The sequence below is a fragment of the Cariama cristata genome, unplaced genomic scaffold (assembly GCF_000690535.1).
Source record: "Cariama cristata isolate BGI_N322 unplaced genomic scaffold, ASM69053v1 scaffold30718, whole genome shotgun sequence".
NCBI lineage: Eukaryota > Metazoa > Chordata > Aves > Cariamiformes > Cariamidae > Cariama > Cariama cristata.
The window spans coordinates 4,435-29,337 of NW_009631117.1; the positions used below are offsets into that span (position 1 = coordinate 4,435).

Genomic DNA, 24,903 nt, shown 5'->3' on the forward strand with positions numbered 1-24,903 from the left:
TAAAAACTACTGAAAGTGATTTAACACTAGAAAAGATGATACAAGATCTTGTTTGTCAAATAACACTGGATATGCAATCCCTCTTGCAATCCTAGACCTGTTGCAATTTACATCAAAACAGTGGCATAACTTTTTCACATTACATGTCATACCTACCTATATGTCAAAATATAAATAATGTGCAGGACATTTGCCTGAAGTTATACATTTGTTTATATAAAAACAGATCACGTTTACTGCTTGGTCACATAACACAAAATCTTCCTAGAAGTTTTTAGTCAAGCTAATCTTCCGTGTTTTGCAGTCATCTAACTCGCTGAAGGCATCCTATGAAGACTGGCTGCTGACGTACGGCTTGAGCATCTCTCCTTTTCACATGCGATGGCAAACAGCTCTCTTCAACCGCCAGTTCTACAACTGGGGGAGATGGAAACCCAGATTTCTGTATTTATGGTATAAATTCAGGATTTTTTTTCTTCTGTCAAATACAGAGTCAACAACTTCACCACATCTGTGCTTTTCAGGCTTAAAAGTGCAATGGATAGACATGGTTATTTCACTAGGCTAATGACAAAACCAAACTAGCGTGGTTGCCGTAATTGTACTGTGCCAGTATGAGTCTTTCTCCTCTGCTAAGAAATACGTAGCTGTAATATAGGTTGCATATGGAGATGCTATAAAACTAGAAATCTATAAACTGTTTTTACCTGTGGTTTGAACTCTACGTAGTTCTTAAGAGCACAGCTATTACGTGTAATACTGCATCAGAAGTAGGTCTGAAAGCAGCTTCTGGTCTCCTAGATCTGTCTATCAGTGTACACTGAGCTCTCCCCTGATCACTGGAGTTTATGGAGTATTCAGAGACAGTTGTGTCCCTGTTGTTAGTCATTGCCCAGCCATTCAGCAGCTATACCTGCTCAGAAGCTTGTTGCTCACCTTCTGTCTTTTATCTGCCTGCACCTTTCCCTGCTAAGATTGCACAGACTGCAGGGAATGGGTAAGTATGCAGGGTGGTTAGTATGGGTGCTCCTGGACAGGGTTAGAAAACTATTGCTCAGTTGCCTTCCTAGCATTACTTTATAGCTGCTCTGAAAATATAAAATGAGTAAGGTTTGCATTTCTTTTCATTTCCTGTGCTGCTACCCTCAGTGAGAGAGTAATGAAAGAGAGGTCTGCTTCGTACTGGTTTCTCTCATATGTAATGAGTTTACTGTTTCAGTCTGAAATATTTCTATATCAATCACAATTTTTAATGTGTATAAGTTGTTACAGTATAATGTTTCTACCAGTCTGTTTAATTAACATTACAAGTACATATTGCTTAAAATAAATCTACTAATTCCCGAAGAGCTTCATTAAGGATGGTAGGAGAACAGGTATGCTATTGTGAGAGGAAGGAGGACTGGTAGTGAATTGAAGTGTTTTAGCAGGAAAATAAACTTTATCTCATCCTTCAACTATTGGACAGTATAAAATAATGATAATAATGCCGAATAAAAATTCACCACTAGGTGGACTGATGTAAATTGACATGATTTTCAACACTCATTTTAATGAGAAATAATTTGGTGAGAAGAACAATGTGTTTTAAGTAATTGATTTTAATCTGGTCTTGCAGTTGTACCTTTTAGTTGGTCATCTTTAAAAAAGGTTGAGTCTCATTGTTCTTTAGCACTTTTTATTGTGAGGAAGATGTAAAACTTCTTGAAAAAGCTTATATAAATAAATATGTACACTACCCCATCATTTGATCCAGATCTCCCAGGTCTCTAAATATGTGATAGTGTGGTGCAACATGGTAAATTATACATTGTTATTTATGTTTTGCTATTCATAGCTAATGGCAAGTTACATGTAGTGGGTAACTGAATAAAATTTAGAATGTGTAAGAACAACATAAAAACGTTTGAAAATTAATCAGGATGTGGTTTAGGATGTAAAATGTTGATTAAAGAAGGAAAATACTATGTTCTTAGTCAATGCTAGTAGTGTATGTTATTATTGTTACTAGTTTCCTTTAACTGGTATTTTTGTGCTGGATTGTTGATACATGCATGGTGGTAGCATCAGATGAGTTTTGCCCTATGAGTTTGGTGTCCTAAGTTGTGCTAAAGCAGTTACATATCCAGAGAATATACCCTATCTTCTTGTGGCTATGCGTTGCTGAACTATTTGCTTCTCTTTGTAGGTTCAGCATAGGAATGGTGTTTGGTATAGTTGCCATGTTTGGCTCTGTTATTCTTCTCGGAAAGACACTGATGCAAACACTGACGCAGATGCTCACGGAGGCACCGAAAGCCCAGAATGACCGTATGCTGCAAGTTGTAGTAAGTGTTCTCTCCTCAGGTCTTTATTTGAGAGTTGTGAACTGTTCTTAACCAGCTTTTTAATGGGGTATGTGATGCTTAAATCCTCCCATACAGGAATAACCTAACTCTTGATACTCATCTACATAAAAATTTGCTGGTTTGTTATCAGCCTTGAAAATGGGAAGTGGCAGTACTAAAAGAAGGGAAGACAAATGAATGCAAATGTGTGGAAGAGTTTATATTAAAAATTCTCAGCAGTGAGAAATGGCTAGTAATTCTGAAAAGCCCTAAATTAACATAGTACTAAGAATACGAACCAGAGCTAAGAATTTGCCTCCTCTGAGCTGTGCAATGTAGAGGCACTGGTGGCCTTAAAGTTTGCAGAGCATATCCATAATCCACAAGAAGAGAGGGGTTCTATTTCATTTATTACAATACAAAACATCAGTTTTTATGTTTTATTGATTAAGATTTTTGTACCCTTCCTCTTTTGTTCAGTCACGTACTTATTTAAATCCCCGTCTGTAGGTAACTGGGTGGTTTTTCTTCAGCTGCCCCCTCCTGTGTCTGTTGCCTGTTGACAAAAGTGGGAAAGAAGCAGATGACTTACTAGCAAAGGGTCTTCTTTAGCTAAAGACGTTTCCAGAAGACCATAAAATATGAGATTACAATGCTTATTAACAAAATGCTGCTATTGATTTCAGAACCCTTCATGAGAGTTAGCTTCCCTTTTAGGTGCATCTTAAACTGGCTGCTTTGATGTGAAGTCTGGAAGCACGTGGTGCTGTGTTTTAACAGGCTACAGTCATGGTGGCATTAAGATGGCAGCTCTTGCTATCACGGTCTGTCCTCCTGCGTGCCCGGAGCAGAGGGCCGCGGGCATGGCCCATTAGCTGATGCGTTACTGCTGCCAGCTGATGCTGTCATACAAGCAATGCATGCTTAACACGTGAAGAGCAGCTGCCTTCATAACAGCGAGGTACGACAGTCGTGCCAGTTAAGATCTGTACCTCGGTCATGATCACACTCTGGACAGAATTTGTGAAATGATTCAGTTTAACATTCATGAAAACAGCCTTTTGAAGGATTTCTTTTCACAAGATTGTCTGTTGTAGAGTTTTGCTGCGTGGGTGGGGGAATGCATGTGACTGAGGAATGTGCAGGACTGAATGAAGGTAGAATCAAACAGGATCTGCTCAGTTGGATCTGCAGCCTTTTCTGTCCCACACGGGCAGCTTTTAGAGAGTCCTATAGACAGGCTAGGCATTTTTGCCCATAGCACCTCTTTTCTGCTGCTGGATTGCAGTTGAAATTGTGTTCACATCAGCCATTACTGGCTGCGGTGGAGCGGGGAGAGCTGGGGAGCCGGCAGGAGACCTGTCCCAGGGCAAGCGGCAGAAGTGGCCTTACCGTCCCCTGCGGCATGGCAGCTGAGCGGGGTTGGGATCCGAGCCGCAGCAAAGAGGGGACGGTTCCTCATTCTCTGACCGTGACCACTTTGAAGCCTGTCTGGGAGCATTTGGTGTCTCATGACTAGTGCAGTGAAGGACTTGGGGAGTGGTGGGAATCCACAGCAGCAGGAGGAATGTGAGCAGCCTGCATATTACATCTTACATAAATTAAAATAGTATACTCATTTCAAGTGCTTTTTTTTAAAGGTTAAGTTGCCATGTGTGGACTGCCAAAACTTGAACTGTAGCCAAAAGTGACCCTTTTTTTGACCTTGTAAATTTGGGATGGTCTGGTGATTTGGATAGGGAGAGAGAAGGGAGACTGACAGTTCCAGTTGTAGGTTCATTTTTTGAACTTTTAGAGCTCACAGTGTCTTAAGTGCCATACAGTTTTTTAATTTTTTTTTTTTTGAAGGGTGGATCTTCTCTATAGCTACATGACCAGCTGCAGGACATTGTAAACTAATGCTCATGGTTGCCAAGTCTGATTCATTTGAGTGGAAGTCTGTGTACATTTTCAATATAAAGTAGGACACATTTGGTCAGGGCTGTGGGGAATAAGCAGGGCAGAGAGAAGGCCTTTGCACCTGGAGAGCTTTTCAACCTTCAACAAAAGAACGTACATTTAATGTATTTTAGAATAGATTGAGTAAATTGGGAGAAGAGGTATGAACTGATAGCGCTGCGTGAGAACAGCCCCTGTTCTGTTGCAGGTCTGAAGCAGCTGAGTGAGAGCAGCGAGTTTCAGGGCAGAATGATTTGTGTCTGTACCCTTGGTTTCTTCCTGTGTTTTGTTTTGTTGCCATGCCCACATCAACAGGTGCCTGGTGTAAATTTGCCTGTCAGCCAGCTGACCTACTTCTTCTCTGCCATCCTCATCAGCGGTGTGGTACATGAAGTCGGCCATGGCGTGGCAGCTATTCGGTAATACAAATTACTTTTCTCTTGCTATGCGCCAACAAAGCCTGATATTCCAGAGCGTTTACTTACAGGTGAATGTTGTTAGCACTGCAGCGGTTTATCTAGAGAGTCTGTTTATCTGTATTTCATAGCTTCCTTAGATTTTAAGTTTGGAAGGGTGTACAGTTAAGGATAGAGTTTTAATACAGTGCCTACTCTACAGATCGTGAGAAAGGACTTCTGCTTTGCCAATATACCACACTAAATAATACTTCTTTTAAGTGATCCTGTTTTTCACACAGCAGTTGCATTTCTGCAGCTGTGACACTTGAAGAGGACCCATGTGCTATTGCACAATGGTACTTTAACATAGATTTTTAAAGTGATTTGTTTAAACATAGCTTGTGAAGTAGCATATGAACAGGCTGAAGCAGTAACTCAGTGAAATGTGATTTGCCCCTGTTAATTTTGATCAAAATGGTATTTTTAATGTCACTTAACTATGATGATTACTTCACAAAAAAGTTATTTGACGTGATTAGTCATTACTGTTAAATGACACTCCAGCATAAGAGGGTTAAGTGGTGGTTACTGGGACTGATGGTCAGGTGTCCTCCACATTTCTGCTGAGCATCATCATTATCTGTCCCATGAGCACGAAGCCCTAAGTTGTTTCTCTGATTTTCTTGAGTGCAGGGAGTCATGACTGCATCTTAAGTCATTACTGCTTTTTTTTTTTTATAGCCCCAAAAGTTCTCAGTTAAATGGGTGGTTTGGGACCCTCTGTGTTTCATATGCTCTGTTTCTCTTTCAGCTTTTTTCCCCTAATATTCACAGGGATTTTTCTGTGGAGGATGAAGCTCTTGCTGCTTATCCCACCACAGGAAGAAGCAAAAAAATTTCCTTTCTCTTACAGTGCCTTCACATGGTGCTGGCTGACTGCAGAGAAGCCAGGAGTAACTATAAAGCTCTTTTCAAGCAGAATGAATAATTCTTGTACCTTAGTGGTGTGGTATCTTCATTCAAGATCTGGAGCAAAGGCTCTGGATATTCAAGTTTGGGTTATGTTTTTGTCAAAAAATTGATTCCCAGCTATTTCCAGGGGAAAAATTAGATTGTCCAATGTACATTGCTGTTGCTGTTTTCTGCTTGTTTGGTTGGTTCCCTGCCCCCAGCACAGGCTGAGTCTATAGTGGTGTTACGGTCAATCCCCAGGATTTAGGCTTTACTAAATAGCTGTGCTGTGGGCAAATTTTATTATGCTGGCAAATCACTTTGACTCCTTGAAATCTAATATGCTTTTGCCAACTTCAGTTGAAGATTGTATTGGCTGTGAACTACAAGAGCTTAAAATATTTGAACCTTAGCTTAGTCAAGGCTTATGCCAAAAAAAGCCTTTTTCTTCTTCCCTCTGTACCTCCTACCCAAGTCATGAAAACATGTATAGGCATTAGCCTGCCTATTACTAATTGGTAGCATGGGTAGGTCTGATGGGTTAACTCCAGGGAATTAAGGTATTACTTAATTCTGATTAATTTTGTATAATTCTATGTCTTCTTCTATTGTGTATGCACAATAAATAAATAAGTGTGAATAACTAAAATGCTATGCCCAGTGTACTGTCTCAGTAAATATATGGGATTGGCTGATCCGTGCCTGGTTTGTCTTGGAACATGCTTGTCTTGGAATAATAATTGGAATGTAATTGTCTTGGAACATGATTGTCATGCCTCTATAAGTCCCTTATGAAATTTCTAGCTTTATAAAACCTTTATGTAGTTATTCCAAAAAGTGCCAAATCTCTGAAAAATTTATATATATATAATCTGTATGGTAGTGTCAGCTACTAATAAATTTAAATAGCATGTGACCTTTTAAACTCTTGACTTGTTTTCATTTTTTCAGATGACATTTCCCTCATTTTTGTTAGTTTACAGTTTAGCCTAAATTTCATTTAGGAGAAACAGAGAAATTATAAATTCCAGAAATCTATAAGTGATTCTTTAAAAGGAGAGCGACTGCTTCTTCCAGATAATTTTTCATAGATTAGTTTGAAACTGCATCCTACAGGCTGCCATTTTTTTTACTTAAAAGAAAAAATCCCCCAAATGTTAAAATATACCGTAACTTCCAAGTAGTGTTGTTTGTTTGGTTTTTTTAAGTATTTTATGTGTTACTGTTACCAGGAGACAGAAAAGAGGTTGAACTTATCCTTTATTTTTTACCTGGCTCACAAATGTGTGCTGTTTAAAAGTGGCAACTGCTGCAGAAAACATCCTTTAGTTTAATTATCTTTCAATTATTCATGTTAGGAAAAATAAGTTAATTTTATAATTATAATTTTAGATATTCTCATCAAAAATGTGTGCTGTGTAGAATCTCTCAGTTTTTCATTTGTATGTTTGCAGTAACACCATTTTTCTTTTCTTTTTAAAGAGAACAAGTACGATTTAATGGATTTGGGATTTTTATCTTCATTGTCTATCCTGGAGCATTTGTCGACCTCTTCACAACCCACTTGCAACTGATATCTCCAGTCCAGCAATTGAGGATATTTTGTGCAGGTAATAGTTTGTGCTTTTTTATTAAATCTTTGCTTAGCACAGTTACTTATTCTACAGGCATCATTTGTGAATCCTTGATGGAGGATTGAAGGTTTAAAAAGAAGTAGTACAAAAGCTTTTCTTTACCTAAAGGTGATCCTTCCGTTCAGAACCTACATTGTGATTTCAGAAAATCATTTGATCATTACTGTCCATATTATGCTGTTTTCTGAAGGAGAGATATCGGTTTCTAGGAGCTTAAATGAGTACCAGTATCCTGTCATGAAAAACGTTACTATATTCTAGATCTGATTCAGAATAGTTGTGCATAAGAAATTCTAGTTGTGTGTTGGGGGAAAAAATGTGTTTTCTGGCCTTCCGCTCTCATTAGAAAAAGCTCTTACACCTCAGGTACAGAAGTTCCTTTGGTTTTGGGGTTTGGTTTTGGTTTTTGTTTGGGGGGTTTGTGGGGGGGTGGTTTGCATCTTGTATGGCCTAATTAGTGAAACTGTGGAGCACACAAGCTGGAAAATACTCAGCCAGAAGACTGGTAGTGTGCGAACAGGACTTGCTGAACACCCTTGAGCAATTCACTACCATTTTCTGCAATAAGAGCAGTCTATTATGTGATTTTTCAATGGCATTGTGAGTGATTTTCAGTGACGTGAGTTACATTATTATACAGGTCACTGTGTTTTGATGTTGCCATCAGGAGGAAGTAAAGGCTAAAACACAAACATCCAAAGAGAATCACAGCTTATGGCTCCAGATAACCTCTAAATGCTTTTGGTTATGCTACCTGAGCCACTTGTATTACTGATTTATAGAGACAAAGGTGGTTCCCAAACTACTGAAATGAAGATAGAAAAGTTAGCATCTTGATTTACTTCTTGATACTTGTGATTTTCTGTTGCAGGGGACAGTAGGATAGCAGCTAGGCTGTTGTAATGTTTAGATACTAACATTGTTTCTTGGATGTTGTGACTAAAACATTATATACAGGGTTTTAGGCTGGGCTTACAGAAGACTTTAGCAAAGGATATTTTCAAGCTTTCATAAATCAAGTAAATGATGATAAATGTTAGGTAAGTAAATATATCTGCATTCCAAATGTCCTAATGAACCAAAATCACTCACTGCAATAGGCTAACTTTTATGAAGCCCTCTTTCTCAAATTCATCAATTTCCATTTCCAGCTACCGTGAAAAGAACTGAAAGAGAAGACATACCAATTTTCAAAATAGGTTGCTTACATCCGTCCTGAGAAATTATCTAGAAAAATAAGATTATAAACTGTAATAGAAAATAATTGCTTGCATGTTTTTGATGACAAGCAAACACCCATAATAATTTTTCAGGTTTCTCGGGAAACCTGACATAGGGGAATACAAGGTAGGAACAAACATGTTGCAAGACTGGTTAGCATCAATGTCTTGTTATCAGCTAGGTATAACAAATATATGCATTTTTTTACAGCTAATGATAGGTATATTTTACAACTAGGATGTTTGATAATGGTAAAACGTGATCCTCGGTAAACTTAACTCATCTTTTTTTAATTGTCAGAGCAGTTGAATGAACCTGTTCTCAGTGTTCTGAAGATCTGAGTTTAGAGAGACATGCTTTCAGATTTTTGTACGACAGCTAAAGTAAAAGAGCTAGAGTAGAGAACGACACCAAATATTCCTTTTGTAGTCCACCTATACTCTGGAGATTAAAGAGTAGATTTGTTGTACAGCAGATGGCATCATGAGTTCAAGAATAGTGAATGGGTGTTCTCGTAAGACTTGTGATATTTTTAGCATTCATTCCATGCCTAGTAGATGAAAAGTGCTTCTGTGCAGCTCTTTCTTATAATTAGTTTGAGTATTTGTGTTATTTTTTGTGATCCTTTTTAATACATTTTGTCTTGTCTTTAATGGAAAAAAGAGTTAAAGATTTTTAAATTTTTTTAAAAATTTATTAATAATTAAGAAATTAATTCTTTTAAGGTGTTTTAAGGGTTGTGTAAAGTGTCCCTTTTTAAATATAAGGAATTAGGTATCCAAGGATGAGACTGTTTTAGCAAAATGAAATTGATGGTATAGTCAGCAGTGTGCCTCTGCAGGTATTCTCATTTTGAGCCTGTTTATTTTCCTATGGATCACCTGGGATGAATATGAAGCCTTTCTATTTTAGACTTTTCTGCTGTATTCCACACAGCAAACTGTGTAGATTATGGTATTAAGGCCCATGTTTTCCTAGCTGTTTGAAAGTATTCCTTGTCACCCCCTAGCAGTTCCATCACCTCTTTTTTTATTATTTTAAGGTTTTTTTCCCAGTTTAGTCTCTTTAGTGGCCACACTGTTACAAAGGAATTTTGTTTCTGTCTTAGATTTTTGTCCTTTGTTAAGATGTTAAGCTGAAAAAAAGATATATTTTTAAGATAAAAAAGTTAAAGCAACAAAGTTAAAATATTTACTTAATACTTTTGGTTTTGTGGCACATGTGTGTGTGCACACATGTATATGTATGTGTGTGAGATAGAGAACTGAATGCTGAAATGTTTGTTCTATCTGATTGCCTTTCAGTGAGATATGATTAAAAACTATAGAAAGAGAAATCACTTTAAGAAGCATCTACTAGTGGAAATGGCAACAAACCCTTAGTTAAAGTACTCCAGAAATTTCTCTAATTTCTGCAGCATTAGAAATGTCAAAGAAGGCCAGGTGACATGTAGAGATAGCCAGGAGAAATAAGAGTCTGCCATATGTTATGATTCCCGTGTTATATACAGTGCAAGAAAGATAGATTTAATATGTTTTTAAATATATTTACTTCAGTTCGTGTCCTGTAACTGCACTGTAAATACAGAATTGAATCAAACCCTTCTTAACAAGTTGAAGCACTGTAAGACGGAAACAAGGAGTCTTCAACATTGAAAAGTTTTCCTGCATTGGTCATCGGAAATGTTTGTCCAAGAACACAAAATAAATGAGAAAATTTGTATAGTACTGGATGTTGAAGGAAGCCAAATGTGTCTTATAATAGTGGTTCATTTCTTCCTATGGAGAACAGCATACTATAAAGATTGCAGGAGCAAATATGTTGCCCAAAAATAAAATGTCAGGAGACGCTGATTGCACAACTTAGTTTCTTGATGTGGTTTTACGTCTAGATTTTCTTGCAAAAGAAGCCTTTTTCCAAATAATTTTCTAAACTTGTTTGGCACATGTACATGTAATTATTTTCAATGATACAACGGAGATAACCATGAAAAATACTGAATTGCAACTAAACTTCAGATGTCTTGCTGACTAGGACAAACAGTATTTATTCACATACAAGGCCATTTATTAGGATTCTTAAATTCAACAGTTTATTGTGGTAGAAGGTGACAAATAACGAATTTCATTCCACTAGTTTTTTTAATATTTATTATTGATGACAACTATGTAGCTAGAAACTGTAGTTTAATAATGGATTCAGAAGCCCAGTTTTTCTTCTGGATACCCTGCCCACTACGTCCTTAGAAAAGTAGTGGTAAGGGATGAAATATCAATATGGTAGAATGACACCTTAAAGATGGACTTACCACTTCCCTGTCTTTTCTGATAGTGTAGTTCTCAGGGGCTCAGAGGCTTCTCTAAAACTCCCCTGCAAAGTGACGTGATAGAAACTTAAGTTGTGAAGTAACATATGTATTCTTCTTTCATGCCTGTGTTCACAAGTTAACTTTTCATCCAATCTTACAGTAATCATTTCAGGAAAATTAATTAGAAGGTAACTGTAGAATCTTACATTTCAAAACCACCTTTTTGTTATCAGTGTTTATTTAGACACATGATTTTTGTCCTTTTTAGGAGTGTGGCATAATTTTGTTCTTGGTGTTGCAAGTTTCATGGTTTTGTTTCTGCTGCCAGCCATTCTTTTCCCCTTCTATTACACGGGTGTTGGGGCACTTGTCACTGAGGTTGCAGAGGTAAGAAAAGATCTTTACTGTTTTCATATTATATGCTTTGTGACCTGAAATGTACCTGTGTCTCTTATTATCACAATCAAATTTGGTCAGTGTAGCACTCTGCAGAATCTAATATATTTAACTTTTTGTCTGCTTAAAGTTTCCTTCTGTCTTATGTTTTTTAGTATTAGTAAATGAAGGAACATGGCGTGAATAATTACAGACTATTCTGCATACTATAAAATTATTTAGACATTTGAGATAAGTTTGCAGGCTTATTTCTGTGGGGTTTTTTTTAACTTCTTTTCAATATTGGCACCAAGTAAATCTACTGGAAACTGCACTCTAGTTATTGCTGTTTTTAATGGTAAAGATTATTCTGAGCTGATTTCCTTGCTTGTTTGGTCAGCTGGAAGGAAAGTAGAGATAGACTGCTGAGATTCTGGAAAGGACTGATTTTTTTCTGACTTAATCAAATACAGCACAGTTGAACACCAGAGCTGAAAAGATTCAGTCTTTCTAACATCTGAAAGTGAACTGATATAACTCAGGAGAGAGTGCCATTTATTATGCTTTGTACCTTCAAAAGTATAGGTACGCCCTGTTTTGTTGAAAGATTCGGGGTATTAATTTAAGCTACTTGAACTTAAAATGGTAGGAAAACCCACAACATACTAACTTGTATGAAAATAATTACTCAAATTTGAAGAGGTCCCCGAAACACTTGGAGACTTGCCCTTTTCTTTTCTTTTTCTTTGCACTAAACAAGTTATTATTTGTAGAAGATGTTGGTTTTGTAATGCTCTATTGTAAGTTGAAATAATCAGTTCTAGTGGAGCCTGAGATTTTCTGTTTCTCTGGAAACAGTGTCTTAACCTAAAGATTGCATGGCTATTCAGCAGAACTGTAAACAAACCCTTGTAGTTTCAACTATAATAATATGACTGACTTCACTGTTTCTTCTCAGGATTCTCCTGCCAATGGACCAAGAGGTCTTTTTGTGGGAGACCTTGTCACTAACCTACAAGACTGCCCAGTTTATAGTGTGGAAGACTGGAATTCCTGTCTGGGAGACATTTCAGAGAAGTCACAGGTTGGCTACTGTGTAAGTGCAGCCACCCTACAGCAATTAAGCTTTCCAGCTAGAGGTATGACTTTAGGTGCTCTCTTCATTATGTTATATTGTAATTTTATCATGTCTTAAAGACTGTTTTGGATTTAGTATTTGTTGGTGGGGACAGATTTCTCATAAGTTGAGTCTGCTATCCTGTCTTAAGCAGTTACCAATATGATATTCCGTTTTGTGAAGTCTGAAGGTGAGGAAGAGGTAGGTAGAAGATGGAAGAATTTCTCTGGTCTTCCAGTCACCCTATACAAATATCCTGTATGATCTGAATAGTGAAATTTGCCTCTTCAGGATATTGTATAACTTGGTTATTAGCAGTAATACAATTATCTCCTGTATCGTTAGTTCAGTTATATGGATCAACTCAGTCATCTTTTGCAGATGTAAGTTCCACACATTACCTTACTGCTTTGATCAGCATGACATTACAAATTGTGTGGCTTAACCCAATGATGTGCTTTATTATGGCCGCTTCTTCTGATGTGTCTCACCGTACAGGTTTTATGTTTCATTTCCTTCTTCAATCTCACAATGTCATTGTCCATAAACTCAGTTTTGTCTGGATTGCACATATTGCTTCTGGAAGTCAGTCTACTTCCTTCTGTTTTCATTTATACGTTAGAGTGTTTGTTGCTGTAACTGCTTACCCCTGAGAAACAAAAAAATGTGAACTGAACTAAACTAGAACAATAAACAAAAGTTAAGTAGAACAAAAAAGAACCGTCAAGTTAAATTGGCTGAATGTCTTGTGACATGCCCTAGAGCTCTCTAGAGTTTGTTTCATCCAAGCATTCGTGGAGACTGAATTCCAAAGGTAAGGGGCTGCCGCTGAGCAAAACTTATATGATGCTATGCAGAACTTTAAAATTGTCACTGCATTTTTCCATCATACTGGAAGTAAACAGGAGGTCAGGCAGCTCAACTGCCCTTGTTTTTTTGATGCATTATAGTTCTCTTGTGAGACTGAAGAGTTTATTTTTTTTTTTTAGTATGTAAGGAAAGTAATCTTACAGCTGGAACTTAGATAAATATTTAAATTGGAAACTAGTGGAGTAAGGGTAAGATCCTGCTTTTAGAGACCTAACAATTTGGATTATTGCTTTGAAGAGGAGGGAAACTTTGCGCATGCTTTCAGGTGGGCAGGGCTGGCAAGTAAGAACGAGTTCTTAGATGCTGTAAGTATATATGCTCAGATTCTGCTGTTCTCTGAAATGCAATTTCAGAGTCATGGATAATAAAACTGCATATTCTGCAACTGAACCAGTCCTATTTAGATTGAAATACTAGAGACCTAATGCTGGAGGCTCAATATTGCTTCCAAGCTTGGTTGCTGTATTGTGTTAGCAGCCCATTGTCCCACTGCTACATTCTAATCAGACCAGTCTGTCTGCATTTTCAGAGTCATAAGCCTCCAGCAGTGAGAGATATTCCTCTGAAATTAAATGAACTCTGTTCGGTCTCTAGCAGCTGTCATTTGTCAAAATCGTGACAGTTCACAAGTTGACATAAATCCAGAATATCAGTAAAAATGTATCTAGCAAATGGACCCTATCTACTTGACCATAAAACAAATGGAGAGTAAACTATTTGAGTATGAAGCTAGACAGAAAACAATGCCCCAAGGACCTTCTTGAAATTAAAAAAAAAAAAGTGTTTTCAATGTAGTTTATAAGGAAAGTAATTTCATGGTCATTCACTATTCAAAAATACATGTGGTTGCTTAGCCTCAGGGTCCTTGAAAAAGGGATTTTACCGTACAGTGCTTGCACCTGTGAGCCCCAGGCATAAAGCTCCATGTTAGTGGACTGCAGGTTATGCAGTGATAAATCAGCAACCAGTATCGCAGGCTTGATCTACCTAAGGAAGGTACTGCAGTGTTGCTGTTACACAGATTCTTACAGTGACCGTTCTTTTTGTGTGTTTTGTTTAAAAAGCTGCTGTTGTGGAGTCAGTTAGGTTTAATTCATTTAAAGAACATCTGTACAAAGACTGTACCAGACTAGTTAAATCATGGTTTAAAATATCATTTATTCACTGCTGCAGCCTTCAAGGCTTGGAAAGATTTCAAAACCTGAATCTTGTAAAGGCTTTCACATTTTAAAGAGGACATTTTGCGTCTTGGTCATTTCCATAGCCAGCCAGTGAAATCAGTACAGTAGCAGCTAACAAATTTCTATGCCAAACCTTAATGTGAGTTGAGGGCAACAGATAAAAGTAGTTTGTAACTCATAATGCTCAGAGCACTGCAGTGGTAGATCCCCTGTATCTCAAGGAGATTTATTAAGATGGAAAAATCGGTATGTGGCATGATTGAAATCAAGTGACATTCATGCACGTAAGTGGTGAAGCTTATTTTTAGTTGTGACTGAACCACAGCTAGGCTGTGTGAATTACTGTAATTCTTGAAGGCTACAGAATGATTGTTTTACTTTATTCAGAGACGAATTTCTTTTCAGGAAGTTACTATAATATTGATCGTTTGCTCTATGCCTGTGTTCCTTAGTCTATAGAAGACTTGATGGCACAGTTGAATGTTGTAGTAACAACAGCCTCACGGACATTTGCTTTTCATATAGCAATGACTTGGACAGCCACCTGGTAAGTTACTTAAACTGCTAATTCTGTTTGGTAAATCTGAAATTATTTAAATTAAAGTAGTAATATTTACCAACATTTATGCAGCTTACTCAAGTGTTTAAGAATACTTACAGTTTGTAACAAAGGTGTATGTGTATGTTATTCTCCCCATTTACAGCTTAAAAACCCCAAAATATTAGTTATGATTTTTCCCATGATCAATCAGGGAGTCTCTGGAAGAATCAGAAAAGATCTTATACCCCTCATTCCTTTAGGCAGAAAGGTACCTCCCCCGTTTTCACTACTGGATGTAGAATAATGGTGAGAAAAAACAACTTTTGACAACAAGGTGAAATTGCTTATTTTGGTTCTTCAGTCCTTAAGGCGAAGCAAAGCACTGGACTATCTGTTCAGTTAATTTGTCTGAAGCCAGCAGTGCTGCTCACTAGGTTAAACTGAAAGCATGCAAGAAGGTCCTACGATGGCCTAATTTCTCAAAATCAGAGCCTCCGATTCCTTTTTCACCATGTTGATTTTCTCATAACATGTGGAAACATATAAAGTGTCTCAGTAGGGTTTTGACTTACTCTCTTCAAAATACGGAAATGTTTGTTAAAATACATGATCCATATTGACAGCGATGGAATATTTCTGACAGTTCTCTTTACAAGAAAAAGAGCACAAGTATCAACTGTGTAAACTTTTCTACACATACCAGTTTGTTATTGTTCTGACCTCTAGTGATAAATACCTAAAGAAATGGAAATAAGTCTGTTCCTACATCTGCTATGTTTACAGTTTCTATGATGGTAAACTTCACACTCCAGGGTGTTTTTGTGGTATTTAACCACTAAGAATTGAGCACAGAGCAGCAGTTCATTTGTAATGTGACAGTGGCTGGTAACATCCTGGAGTTCAGCAAGATTTGATAAATCAGTACCCCACTGAGCTTTGACATTCTTAAGCTCATAGCTGCTACTTAGGAACAGAGAAGAAATAAAAGCATCCAGAAGCTTGTGACCTTCAAGTGTCCTTAGACTGGCTGTGAGTTTTTGAACAATTATTTTAAATAGTCTTTGCAGTGCTATGCAGCAGTATTTGAAAGTGTGCCCTCTCCCCCTCATTAGAATAGAAAGAGCTTGTATTGAGGTTAATGGAGAATGTCTGACACTCCTGCATCTATGGGTAGTGTGACTATCAGGCTAAGAAGCAAGAAAATGCTTTCTTTTTTTTTCCTAAGGCAAAAAGTAGATGAAGAACTTTCCTTGCTTATGTTTAAGAACAGAAGGAAAATTATCACTGAGCTTTACGAGAGACAGAAGGGGGGAACCCATTTCGTGTTGCTTTCTGCTGTACTGTCTTTGGCCTGTGGGGAGCAAGAAAGGTCTGGTCTTTCAGGCTGCAGAGTGAAGGAGCATTAGAGGTAGGACTTGGGACACACCACTGCCTTAAATCCTGAGTTCATCTTAGTTGAGAATGGTTTCTTAGCTACCTCACAGCCAGTAGGTTTGTTGGTTTGTTTGCTGAACGTAAGGTTTTGTTCAGCTAAATGAGGTTTTTAGATCAATGAAGACTAAAACTTCTTAAACAGGTAAGTCACTAGTATGTTGATGCAGGCACTGTTTCTTAGAAATCACTGACTTATGATTAGATGCATGTACCCTTTGAAAAACAGTTAGCTTTTATTTTGGTACATGTGCATACCCTCTCTTCCACATTCCACCAAAAATGGAATGACAGGTTGAATATGTATCAGGTAGAGGTTCTGTGGGATTTGACAAAAAGAAATAAAAAAATCAGATTTCGGCTCTTCACGGGCTGGTAGTATATCAGTGAGGCACTTTGTTTGCTTTAAAAATATTTGGAAAATACCTTTAAATTTTATAATAATTTTAAATGCTCTTTGCAGTATGCCTGTCTGCCAGCACGAAAAGTTATTGAGGCCAGCAAAGTTTGTCGAACCAACATGGACTGCCAGAAGGACCTTCTTCCAGGCTTTTGTGTGACTCCTTCTTTAGAGAACCAAACAAGGCTCATCAGGGTAAAACATCCACCCCACATTGACATGCTGTATGTAGGACACCCCATGCATCTTCAGTACACAGGTTGGTATTGTTTATTAAAACAGTTTAACAAAAAAGATTTCTAATATTATTTACTTTGCCTGGCTGCTTGAACAAGGTCTTGGAGCGCTTGTCAGTTAACTTGTTTAATGCAGAATCCATTTCTTGTTACAGCCAGTGGAGAGACATGGACTACTCAGGCCTAAAATGAAATGTGCACAGTGCAATGAGTTACGAAGGTAATAGAAACCATATGTGATATGAGATGGTTGTTTTTTCAAAAAAGTATGAAAGGGCTATTTCTATAACATCTAACTCATAGTCATGGGAACCAGGCACCTGCGTTTTCCTAACCCACAAACTTCTCAAAATGCTATTATAAAATCTCTAGGGCATCTTGCTCTAAAACCTTGCCTGGAATATTAGCATGGCTGCTTAAATCACACCTAATATCCAAGTATCTATGACAGATTCCCATGACTACTGAGCCACAAGTACGATCACAAAATAGTTTTTTCCTGATTGTATATTATATTTGAGCGCCCAAAATTAAATAACATATAACTGTTTAGTTCCTTACTTTGAAATGGACTATGGCTCTCCCTTATATTCTTGAGCCAGGTATACAAATAAAAAGTAATTCTGCCCTTGGAGCAAGTATCGAAAGAATGAACAAACTCATCAACACCCCTACTTAGTAGCTTGAGTGGCATGGTGAAAATTAGCTTTGGATGGGCTTAAAAAAGTATGAAGTGTTAAACTACTGTCCCTTCCTGTGAGGGATGTGCCTGTTCCTCAAAGACAGCTGTACCTTGCAGGGGGAGATTTTACTTCAGACATCTTGAAGTACCTCCGTAGCAAGGCATCATACTTTTCGGAATAAGCACTGGAATTAGGTACAAAAGAGCTTTAGAAACAGTGATGAAATCTGGTAGTGTAAATCCATTAGCATTCTTGCATAAATATATTTTTAGTTAATCTGTCAGTCTTTATCTTACTGTGCTGGTCATATTTTAATACTCTGTGACAAATTATTTATTTCTACTTGTTCATGCTATACCGTCATTTAAGCCCAAAATATGATCTCTTCACTTGTTATTTCTACCCTCTTGCCATTTGGGAGGAAAACAGTGTTCACCTGTGTGATATCAACACACAGTTCTGTATTTGATGACATCTATTCCAAATGCAGCAAGAAATTTTAAGAATAGAGTTTGATAATTATTTTAATTTCCCTTTCTTGGCCTCTAACAGTAGAAACTGTAGGTACTCTGGAACAATTGACATTGTTCTCTTCCAATATGTTGGAGCAATGGAGTTTTAGTCAGTGTTTCCTACTGAACAGTAATTCTGCAAAACAGTTGAACCTGTCAGTCTTTCAGAAGTCAGAAAAGAATGTTATTGCATCTAAAGGGGTAGTTCTGCTTCAAGAAGTTACTGTGTGAAAATACAATTTACAGTGTATTTGCAGGAATATAATTCTAAAGTGATTTACTGTACCCTGGGAGTTGCACATTGAATGTGTTAATTTCAAAGCTAAAAGCTTGACTTTGTTACCAACTCTGCTGCAAATGCAACCTATGCTCTGTGTTCCCCTTGGAAAAACACCAGAGCTACAACCAGAGGATCCTGGCTTGGGCAGCAGGTAGTCTGCTGTACCATCGTAGAGTTCCATGCATTCCGATGAAACAGCTTCTCAGTATTTCAGGCGTAACTGTGCACTGTACAATACTGGCTTGGGGCCAACAGGTTTGACTTCCCACCCCGCCTCCCCCAGTGTGACTGATCAGAATGTGGTAACCACTTTTTTTTACAGTTTAGAAAGGAAAATTATTTCTTTCTCTACTGTGTGAATTTTGAAACAGGAATACGTTTCAGTGAAATGCCTTATTATTTACTGTGATATTTCTGCTTGCAGGAAACATTATTTTTTAGAGTGGTGCTACATTTAACACACAACCTGATATGGGAGTTGCACTAGTGTGTACTATGACTTTACTTTCTCTAGAAATGTCATTAATGTTTGAAAAACATTCTAAGATTATGCATGTATTATTTTCTACTTAAGCTTGTATTGTTGTCCTGATAGTCCTGATCTATGGAGAAGCAGTAATTATTTCATATTTTCATTGGAAGCTAGCTTCCAGATAGAATATTTTTAAATTTTTATATCCATATTAGCTACTTACAAGAAATAGGCTATACAGCTTACTTCTATAGAATCTTTGTTTCTTCAAAGTAAAACATCCTAGCAAAAATATTTTTTGTTGATACAGATGCTATATATAGCTCTTGTTTCCAGTATAAAAAAAAAATAAATATGTAAAGAATCATAATCCTAAACGAATTTACAATGCTGGAGATTTGGCCAAAACTAAAACAGAAAGAATGATTAGGAATGCATGTTGTTTAGGATGGACACATTGATTAATCCTTTTAATTAGCATTCTCTCTGTAAAAAGTATCTAATGTAATCCAATATAAATTCATACTGTGGGTTTAATTCTTGTGGTATCACTCAAGACTTTTAGACTTTTCTCACTGCAGGCCAGTTATGCTCTAGAGGCTCTCCCTAAGTTGGACATATGTAAGGTTGAAATGGAGCGCCCTGTCATTATTGCCATGCAACTTTGCAGTGTTTCTTCTTTATTTTGTATGGGGTTCTTTATTCCTTCATGTCATTTCTGGTATTGCAAAATCTTGGCTTCCTTCTCTGGCCCTTGTTGATTGGGAAGAATCTGGTAACTAACATTCACATTTGGAATTCACGCTGCTTGAGGGAAGATCATATCCCTGAATGTTACTGTATCTGCATCACCCATTAGGGATCAAAAACTGCAAGATTTCCTTCATGAAAAGAAGATGGAACTTACCTAAAAGATAATTTCCCCACACAGGACCAGTCTCCTACTTCTGTTGTGTCCAAATCTTCTAAAACAAAGTCACTTCCTAGCTTTGGGGAGTTTTTGGGGCAACAACAGTCATAATCCCTGATGAAGGTCTATCTGGTACAGTCTGGTTTCTCAGTATTTCTATGCTTGTTTCCCCTTATTGCTGAGGATGATCCTCCTTTGCTTTCAGTCCATATTTAAAGGGTTACATGTACAGGTCTTCCGGAGACCACACAGAAATATCTCATGCCGTATTGTTCCTCTCCTCGATACCATACATGCCCTTTCCCCCATGAAGAGGTTTTGAAAACCTCTTTGGTCCACCTAGTCTCCAAATCACTTCGAATTAAAATTGTGTGAGTTGTGCATTCTTCTCAATATTTGCCAACACCATGTAGCATTAGCCAGCAAAAGAAAAGTTAATTCCAGGTCAAAGAACTGTTTAATTAGAGTGGGAAGACAATGACTGTTTTCTCTCACCCAGCCTCATTGCTGTTCAACTCTTCCCAGCAGCGTCTTTTGAAGACAAGCCTGGAGAACACAATTTCTATAATTCTTTCGTTATGCCTCAAAGGACAGATTTGCCTGCTGCCATTAGGTTTGATCCATTACAGCCACTAAATTCATTGCCTCATAGTACAGTGTCTAGAGCTCAGTCCAGCAGCTTCCTGAAGAGTTTCTTTATGTTTGGGAGATTGCTTCACCGGCAAGGTTTGGAGTTCAGATCCATGTTTAGTGACTGTCAGGGACCACAGACGGTTGTTGTAACAAAGAGGGAAGGAGACTAGTGATCCATTCTCAGTGTAGGCACAACTTCAGATGCAGGATGGTGACTTGTTAGTGGCCATTAGGTGTTTGTCAAGAGGCAAACAAGCTTTGAAATTGCAGTATATTGCAGTGGGTGTCTTTTGAAACCTATGAATACACTGGCTGCCTCAACCACTTTGCTATTTTGGCTCACGAACAAGAGGTCTGATCAGATGTTCTGATACCAGCCTTCAGCTTGATGAGTTGTTTGCTTTGGATGTCACTTGACTTGGATGCCTCTCACTTTCTGAGCTGGGTGGTGCCCAGGATTTCTCTCTGTTATGTTCTTCACTCAGTAGTCCAACAGACTTATTTATTTTCTCTCAGTTCCCCTAAACCAAAGGTCTTTCTTAAGCTAAGGTAAGAGAGAACATGATTTTCAAGCTGTCTTGGCATAGCTGCGGTAGTTTTGGTATTGGAAAGTTCTCTGCTTGTTGCCACACCAAACCCAATATTTTTGGGGGGACTTCTTGCTATCCAGATCTCTCCATCCCATGGTGGTGTTGCTGGTTGGACTCATCAGCAGGGCCTCTGTTAATAGAAGAAAATGTGTTTATGTGACTGAGTGGACCAGTTCTCTGCCTCACGTGCCTTTGGAACTATTTTCCTCTTGTCTTTGTTCTGGTGTCCTTGAATTTTTTATTGAACCTGAAGAAATCTGATCTCACTCTTAACTGAGATATACTTAGCAGCACTTTTGGTATGTTAGGTACTTGTGCTGTGAGGTTCCCAGTATTCTCTTAGCCTATGGTTTTAAAATTTCTCAAAGGATGGGTTAAATTGTTCCTTTCCCAAGGGATGTTTGTATGGAGTGGGATTTGCTTTCACATCTCTCTGTGGAGATGGTGTTTCTTATGGCTATAACTTTTTCCCAGGTTGGTAGGAAAAATTCAGGCCATCATGGCTGGCCTCAACTTGCATCCCAAGTTGTTCTTTAGAGACAGAGTGACTATTGTTGGTACTGTGCAAGCTCATTCTTAAGGTGATTTTCTAATTCTGCCTTAATTTACCTAAACCTCTTCCTTCTGGGGATAAGACTCCACCATGTTGTGAGTGGAGCCTTCTAGTAGGAAAGGTGTCTTTCTTCCAGCTGTCACAGAACTGAGGCTTTCAAACGTCCCGAAGTCCCTGAGGCTGGCAGACTGAGACTGCTGTTTACTTTTAAAGACTGTGTCAAGGCTTTTTATGAGTCAACCCAGACAGAGCATCCCTGTACTAACACAGTGCGCTCTGGGAGCTCTCAAGCTACTTAAGTTTTCTTTGCGGAGTCCCTCGTCGACATTTGACATGCAGTCAGTTGAAGCTTCCTGTACACCTTCGAAGAAGTTACAGTACTAAAGAAGTGTTTCAAGGTCATGCGGTGCTTGACATGGCAATTTTCCAGTCACTATTCATAGGAAGGATGCCGAGTCCCACCTCCCAGGTTTTTAAGTTGCACTAAGTTACATCTTGGAGTCACTTACGGCATCGTCTGAAGACAGAAAAAGAAGCTACTTATGTAGTGTCTAACTGGTGTTATGTGTAATGCAGCTGTGCCTCATCTCCTAGCCTTTGCTTTTTTAGAGTGGCTCCAGACTTCTTCTCCCTGTCTGCCCTGCTCCCATACACAACGAGCTCAGCCTCAGGTCAGGGGATCTTCTGCAGGTACTGCAAGAATTTTCTGGCCTTCAGAGAACGTACATGTGTGCACCCGCAGTATCAATGTACACATGTGGACTGCATATGTTGAAAAAGTCCAGTAACTTTAATCTTTTCATATGTTTTTCTTTGAAAAGGACTTAGATTACACAATGTGGTCTTTATGACTACAGATGTCCAGTTGCCTCTGAAAATATGTATTTTAGATCTACTTTTACTGAAATCATGCTAATTGTATTTTGTGGAGTGGCTTTACTATAATAGTGACCATGTTGAAGAAAGATTTAACAGCTGTACTTTCTTAAAAACAAAAACCAAGCAAAACTGTATTTAGATTGGTTATTCATCCTTGAAGAAACATCATTTCCAATCTGATTCTTCTGCAAATTTAAAATCTAAAATTCATAATGTTGTAATCCTAGAATGACTGTTCATGTTTTGTGCTTCTTTGTATTTTCATTTCAGTAAGCCTCAGCAGTTTTGTACCACGACAAAACTTTCTAAGCATCGATCTGCCTGTGGTGATAGAGACATTTTGCAAGTATCCTTTGAAGTATGTTTGTTCTTTTAAGGCAAGAAGGGAACTGTTTAGAATTTGGTGACCCAGCAAAATTTCAGTTGGATATACTTTTAGACAGGATGCTCTGAAACATTTCTGTAGAGTTTTGACATCTTTATCCCATCTCTGCATTGATTATTGTCCATGTGCCAAGCTCAAAATGAAATCTCTCCCTTTCTTGTGCTTAGCAGGATATTTTTGGTCAGTGCTTTTTTTTTAACTCTTTCTTGGGGGTGAGTCTTAACAGCTTTGACAAGAAAGTCAAAGTAAGCCTGAATTTACATCAGGACAAATGAGATGTTATTGCTAGCTTTGGTATGTCAGAGTTTTATCATTTTTGAGTCATTATACTGAACTAAATACAGGGTATGGTTGTTGTTTGTTTTTTTTTTTTTTTTCTTTCTTTCTTTCTTCAACAGAAAAGAAAACTTAGCCTAATCAAAAAGCAGGATGATAATTCAGTTAAAACATGCTTATTAATGAACTAGATGATATATATACATGCATACATAAAGGTCAGTAGGCTTGAATATGGCTAATCTAAGAACTCTTAGCCTTAGAAACTGAAGTGTTTATGCATGGCTGTGGAACAATTAAACAGCATAGTTCAGTGTAGTCCATAACGCTAGAGTAAAGATGCTACATAAGCTCCCCTTTTCTGGGAACACACCAAGGTTCATGCTGACCCAGCTACTTTCTGAGTCGTATGACTTCTTGCCCAGCCATTATAGGATGGAGGTAGGTATTATAGTCAGCAAGCCTTTACCAACAATAAAAATGAACTACCCTTGCCTCATTCTCACATGCACATGCACGTACAGAAATCCACTCAACTTTTCTGGCTAACAGGTAAGTAGGAGAGAGAGGCCAGATTTCCAATTATATTCTAGCCATTTATTCACTCCAGCGAGGGAGTGCTTCGGAAAATATTCCTAATCATTATTTCATACTTAGGTCATAGGTCTAGAATACCTTCTTACCTCAGGCGTGGTGTCAGAGCTATAAGCTTCCTCCAAAACCACACAAAGCAAGGGAGGAAGACAGGCAGTATTAAGTGTGGTTTTGCCGTCTCCTGCTTTCATGCAAGTTGTGAAGAGCGCAAGTTGTTTAAATATCCTAACCTAGTGCTTAAAAACAATTGAATCAATAAAGGCAATTCTCTGAGCTGGTATGTTATGGCATAAAACTCATTGTACTTGTATAATTTCTGCGAAACAGAGTGGCAGCTAAAAAAATAACCGTCATATGTTTCTCTCTGCATACTAGAAATAAAAATATGTTTTGTATTAAATTTTTTTTTACAATTTCTTGGATATTATTCATGAACCTTAACTAATGTCAACCAGGTACCTGATTTCACTGTCAGGAGCACTGGCAGTTATCAATGCTGTACCCTGCTTCGCTTTGGATGGTCAGTGGATATTAAATTCATTCCTGGAAGCCACTCTGAGCTCCCTGATTGTAGAAAAACAAAACAGAGAGCTTGTTGGCTTTTTAATTTTGCTTGCTGGTAGTGCACTGTTGGCTGCCAATGTTGCATTGGGACTTTGGATGGTGACAGCACGATAGAACGCTGGATACGCTTCCATCAATTCTCAAAGTACACAGAAATAATGAACCCATTGCCTTTTAAAACTTGTTCAGTACTGAGATTGAAATAATTCCCTTAAAATGACACTGAAAGAACAATCACTGGTGGCTGCTGTTTTAATGCAAAATTGTACAACATTGTGCCTGTGGTCATGGGAAACCTAATAGTAGGAAGCTTTTCATGTACTCTTTAAGCACTGTACTAATTTTGGAGAAATTGCATTGTGAAGTTTCACAGGAAAAAGCCTAAGACTTCATTAATTTAGATCTCAAAATAAGGGAATTATTTGGCCTCAAACATTGGTAAAGTGGGAGAAAAAAACACTTAGGTTTTATTTTATAATTTGAATAATTGTCAGAAAATCTCTGTGGGCTCTGATCATGTCTCAGTTGGTATAATCTTGAGTGTCTTGTTTTGGTTTTTTAATCTGGTATTCTACCAAACTGGACTCTGAGAAGTCCTAAGGTCTGATCTCAAAGTGGTGGAAAGCTAAGTAAATGCTTACCAT

The 24,903-nt window shown here is 37.9% G+C and overlaps 1 protein-coding gene across 1 annotated transcript; it reads left to right on the forward strand.

The window, feature by feature from the left end:
• Positions 1 to 268: 268 nt before the first annotated feature.
• On the forward strand, positions 269 to 24,373 carry MBTPS2 (membrane-bound transcription factor peptidase, site 2; the record flags this gene model as incomplete). Its single annotated transcript, XM_009705838.1, has 10 exons — positions 269 to 453; positions 2,189 to 2,327; positions 4,581 to 4,684; positions 7,097 to 7,224; positions 11,046 to 11,164; positions 12,111 to 12,291; positions 14,773 to 14,867; positions 16,756 to 16,951; positions 22,711 to 22,786; positions 24,151 to 24,373. Coding segments are annotated over 10 exons (1,446 nt in total), but the record flags the coding sequence as incomplete, so codon positions are not given.
• Positions 24,374 to 24,903: the final 530 nt, after the last annotated feature.